This window comes from Propithecus coquereli, unplaced genomic scaffold (genome assembly GCF_000956105.1).
Source record: "Propithecus coquereli isolate 6110/MARCELLA unplaced genomic scaffold, Pcoq_1.0 Scaffold535, whole genome shotgun sequence".
In the NCBI taxonomy this organism is placed as follows: domain Eukaryota; kingdom Metazoa; phylum Chordata; class Mammalia; order Primates; family Indriidae; genus Propithecus; species Propithecus coquereli.
In genome coordinates, this window is record NW_012151230.1 from 267866 (window position 1) to 273100 (window position 5235).

Sequence of the window (5235 nt, forward strand, 5' to 3'; positions counted from 1 at the left end):
AACAATGTACACTAATGTTGTTCTTTTGTATTCTTTTTATTTGCATTCTTAACTCTATTGTGAAGCTCTCTGATGGTTGGATACTTGTCTTCTTGACTGATCTTCTGCTGTTAATAAAGTTATGGACACATAGTAGATACTTACAGATTATTGTTGAATAGATAAATTAATCACTTCTGTATTTAATTAGAAATTGCTCTAGATTCTTTCATCTCCTGATTACTCTTTCTTGAGTATATTTCATTTTTTTCTTATTTAAAAGTTTGTATGTTTAAGCAACTATAAGTTTTAAATCCATTTTCATTTCTGTTAAAATTTTCAATGCCCAATAAGTAGACATTATTTGAGGGATTTTTTTTTTTTTTGCACTGGAATCCTGGCTCCATTTCAAAAGCTTTATTCAATAAGCATAATCACTGAGGGAATTACACAGTATGGTTTATTTTTTTCCTTTTTAGAAGTCTGGCTAGATAATAAATCCAAAATGCTGCACCAAGATAATCAAGACAAGCTTAAAAGTATGGAGAGTAGCCACGAATATGATGTTTTTGGGAGAATATTTAATTCCAGCATGAACTTTGTTCATTTAGGAATGAGATCCCATAAATGTGGCACAAGTGAAAAAAGTTTAAAACATCCTTTTGATTTTCTTATTTCAAAAAGTAACTGTGGAAGAAAGAAACTTGATGAGCTCAATAAGAAAATATCATTTTATATTAAACCTGACAGAACCCATGGTGGAATAAAATACTGTAATTGCAATAAATGTAGAAAAGCCAGCAGTAAAGAGTCATGGCTTATTACGAATCATATAACACATACAGGAGTCTATTTGTGCATGGAGTGTGGCAAAGTCTTTAACAAGAAGTCACAGCTTGTTATACACCAAAGAACTCACACAGGAGAGAAGCCCTATCACTGCAGTGAATGTGGAAAAGCTTTCTCACAGAAGTCACTGCTCACGATTCATCAAAGGACTCATTCAGGAGAAAAACCATATGGGTGTGGCGAATGTCAAAAAGCTTTCAGTAGGAAGTCACTGCTCATTTTACACCAGAGAACTCATACTGGAGAGAAGCCCTATGGGTGCAGCGAATGTGGAAAAGCCTTCAGCAGGAAGTCACAGCTTAAAAGACATCAGGTAACCCATACAATAGAGAAACCTTACGGTTGCAGTGAGTGCGGCAAAGCTTTCTCCCAGAAGTTAAAGCTTATTACACATCAGAGAATGCATACAGGAGAGAAACCCTATAAATGCAGTGATTGTGGAAAGGCTTTCTTTTGGAAGTCACAGCTTATCACTCATCAGAGGACTCACACAGGGAAGAAACCTTATGCATGTAGCGAATGTAAAAAAGCCTTCAGCAGGAACTCACTCCTCATTAGGCATCAGAGGATTCATACAGGAGAGAAACCTTATGAGTGCAATGAATGTGGTGAAGCCTTCATCAGAAAACCACAGCTTATTAAGCATCAGATAACTCATACAGGAGAGAAAAATTATCGATGCAGTGATTGTGAAGAAGCCTTCTTTAAGAAGTCAGAGTTAATAAGACATCAGAAAATTCATTTAGGAGAGAAACCCTACGGATGTGTTGAATGTGGAAAAACCTTCTTTGGGAAGTCTCAGCTCCTGACACATCAGAGAACTCACACTGGGGAGAAGCCTTATGAATGCAGTGAGTGTGGCAAAGCCTTCACCCAGAAGTCAAGCCTGATATCACATCAGAGAACACATACCGGGGAGAAACCCTATGAGTGCAGTGAATGCAGGAAAACCTTCAGTGAGAAGTCGAGTCTCATTCATCATCAGAGAACCCACACTGGAGAAAAGCCCTTTGAATGTAGTGAGTGTAGGAAAGCTTTTGCTTGGAAGCCACAGCTCCTTCGGCATCAGAGAATCCATACAGGGGAGAAACCCTATGAATGCAGTGAATGTGGGAAAGCATTTGTTCAGAAAGTACAGCTCATTAAGCATCAGAGAAACCACACAGGTGAGAAAACCTATGGATGCAGTGATTGTGGAAAAGCTTTCTTTGAGAAGGCACAGCTCATTATCCATCAGAGAATTCATACAGGAGAGAGGCCCTATCAATGTGGTGAGTGTGGGAAGTCTTTCACTAGAAAGTCACACCTTATGAGGCATCAGAGAATTCACACAGGAGATAAATACTATGGGTGCAGTGAATGTGGGACCACCTTCAACAGGAAGTCACAACTCATGATACATCAGAGAAATCACATAATATAGAAACCCTGTGAGTGCAGTGAATGTGGAAAGTCAGATGTCATAATTTCTAACACTTCTGAGGATACATATAGGAGAGAAATCCTATTGGGGCAGTGAACTGTTGAAAAAGTGTTAATGGGGGAATCAATTCACTAAACAAAATTCAGAAAGGAGAGAATTTTTTAAAAGGTAGACAGTGTACAAAAGCCTTCTCCCAGAATATAACTCATTACACTCTGGGCGACTCATCAAGGTGAATACTGATAGTATCGTGATAGTATAGAAGTAGATAATATAGAAGCTTTCTGTCTAAAGTCACAGTTTGTTAAACATTTAGAAGACCTATATAGGAAAAAAAAAAGATTTCATCAAAAAGGGACGACACTGTACACTAGAAAATACAGAAAGTAAATATTGAATATTATGTATTAGAGATTTCAAACAGAAGAGTAGTCCTAATAATTTGAAGAATTTGATAAGCATGACTCTTGAAATAATTCTGTAAGGAAGTTATGTTCACTGTATATAAATTATTACAAACAGTAGTGAATTGTAAATGGTAGATATGTTTACTTAAATGCGAAGACTTCTGCTTTCTGCTGCGGTGGCATAGCAAGGATCAGATTAACTCTCCTGCCCTAAACCGCTAGAAATTACAATATATATGAAATATGATGGTTTTCAGATGTACGACAAGCACAGGTTTGTGATCCCTGGCAGAACATAGACAGACAAAGTGAGGTGTGTCCTGTGGTCGCCCAGCCTTCTACCTAATGACAGTTACCAAGTTACAGTTCAGAGAAGAGAACAGACAGCCTTGCTGAAGTGAAGAGACAGGATTGGCATTTGGGGAAGCCACAGTAAGTAGAATTTGCAAAGGCAGGTACTGGAGAGGAGGGAGCTTCCCAGAGTCAGGGCTCCAGAAATCTTCAAGGAGTCCCCTGAGTACTTTGGCTTAGTACTGATTTGCACATGTGTGAAAGGAAACTTCCTGAGGCCAGGCAGAGAAACACTGGAAAGCAGTAGGCTGAACAGTCGCTGGGGTCAAACAGGGCTGGGAATAGTTAATGTTCCCACCAGCCAGAGTGGAGATAAATTGTACATCAGGTAGAATACTCAGAAGGACATTGTCATAGGAATGAGGCTAATTTGCTCTAGATTAAAAGGTGTTCTGGACCCAGAATGTCTGGCATTCCAAAAACATATGTGGCATGCAAAGAAGCAAGAAAATATGACTCAAAACCAGGATAAAAATAATTCAGGAGAAACAGACCCAGAAAATACAGGTGACAGAATTAGTAGACAAGAAAGTTAACATAGCTATGATAAAGTAGAGGGAAAACACAAATTTGATGAAAACTGAGGCATAAGGTATATTTTTAAAGGTCCAAATGGAACTTCTAGGGATAAAAACAACAATATCAATTTTTTAAAAATGCTGGGTGGACAGATTAGACACAGAAGAAGGAAAAAAATGAACTTGAAGAATAAGAAAAAACTATCCAAATGATATATAGAGAGGAAAAAGACTTTTTAAATTTCAAAATATTATAGGGGTACAAATGTTTTTGATTATATGGATCAGTTTTGTAGTGCCGGAGTTAGGTCTATAAGTGTGCCCATCACCCAAATAGTGTTCATTGTACCCATTAGGAAAGTTTTCAACCATCCCCTCCTCCCCCCTCCCCCTGCTTGATTTCCACTGAGTTTTGCTATACGCATGTGTGCTCATTAATTAGTTCCAATTTAATAGTGAGTACATGTGGTGTTTGTTTTTCCATTCTTTAGATTTTTCACTTAGGATAATGGTCTCCAGTTCCATCCAAATTTTTGCAAAACAAATTAATTTATCCTTTTGTATGGCTGAGTAGTATTCCATGGTACACATATACCACATTTTGTTGGAAAAAGACTTTTTAAAAAGAGAGAGAATAGAAAAACAGTTACAGTGGTGTAATACATGTATAATTGGAGTTCCGAAGAGAAAGAGAAGAGCCATAAAAATGTATTTGAATAAATAATGGCTGAAAATTTTCCAAATATGATGAAAACAATAACCCCACATATTCAAGAAGTTCAAAGAACACCAAGCAGAATAAACATAAGGAAAGTCACAGCAATACACATCATAGTTACATTGACGAAAACCAATGATAAAGAGAATAATTTTAAAGCACCTGGAAAAAAAAATATGTCCATGGGAATGAAGAATGGCAGTGTACTTCTGGTCAGAACTATGCGAGATAGAACACAATGGAATGTCATCTTTACATTACCAAAAGGAAGAAAAACAACAACGAACCCTACAAACTAGAATTCTATTTCCATCAAAAACATCTTTCCAAAATGAAGGCAAAATAAAGACTATTTCAGATCAAAAAAGTCAGAGAATTTACCACCTGTGGACCTGCCTGTAGGAAACATTGAAGGAAGTTTGGGGGCAGCAGGAAAATAATACAAAGTGGAAATTTGGATCCATACAAAGGAATAAAGTTCTGGAAGTGGTGAATATGTGGGTAAATATAAAAGATGTTTTTCTCATTTTAAAATCTTCTAAAGGGAATTGAGTGCTTAAAGTCAAAACCGTGATAACATTTTGGGCTTATGATATGTTTAAAAGTAGTGTATGACAGCAATAGCACTTAAGTGTAAATCTTTAAAAACAATTGAACAGACTGCATCATCTGAGTCAGAGCTGATTCCTGCAGAGCTCAGGAGATTTGTGTTTGCAGCGGCTGCGTTGTCTGTGTCGCTCCGCGTGTGCTGACTGTTCTCTGCTTCTCCAGATCCGTATTCCTCCCTTGTCTGCCCCACATGCCTGAGGCTGTCTTCAAGAGGCAGGTTTGAACAATGGGAGGTACCAGGAAGAGATGGGGGTGGGAGGAGAGAGAGGTTATAATATTTATCACCTCTCCCTCCCTCCTGGACCATGATTCTGCCAGTTTCTGTGTCCTCCCTCTGGGCAGCCCCGTCTGCAGCTGCGGATCTCTCCAGCTTTCAGTTAA

The 5235-nt window shown here is 38.0% G+C and overlaps 1 protein-coding gene across 1 annotated transcript; it reads left to right on the forward strand.

The window, feature by feature from the left end:
* The first annotated feature begins 838 nt into the window (after positions 1-838).
* ZNF605 (zinc finger protein 605) lies at positions 839-2251 on the forward strand. Its single transcript, XM_012657244.1, has 2 exons — positions 839-1141; positions 1226-2251. The coding sequence occupies exons 1-2, from the start codon at positions 839-841 to the stop codon at positions 2249-2251; spliced, it is 1329 nt and encodes a 442-aa protein (XP_012512698.1).
* The last annotated feature ends 2984 nt before the right edge of the window (positions 2252-5235 follow it).

What these genes read in the sequence shown, in the direction of transcription:
- ZNF605 (XM_012657244.1), top strand. Translation starts at nt 839, where the DNA reads ATGGAGTGTGGCAAAGTCTTTAACAAGAAGTCACAGCTTGTTATACAC. An exon ending in CACAGCTTAAAAGACATCAG is followed by an intron (nt 1,142 to 1,225) that starts GTAACCCATACA and finishes ATTACACATCAG; the next exon opens with AGAATGCATACAGGAGAGAA.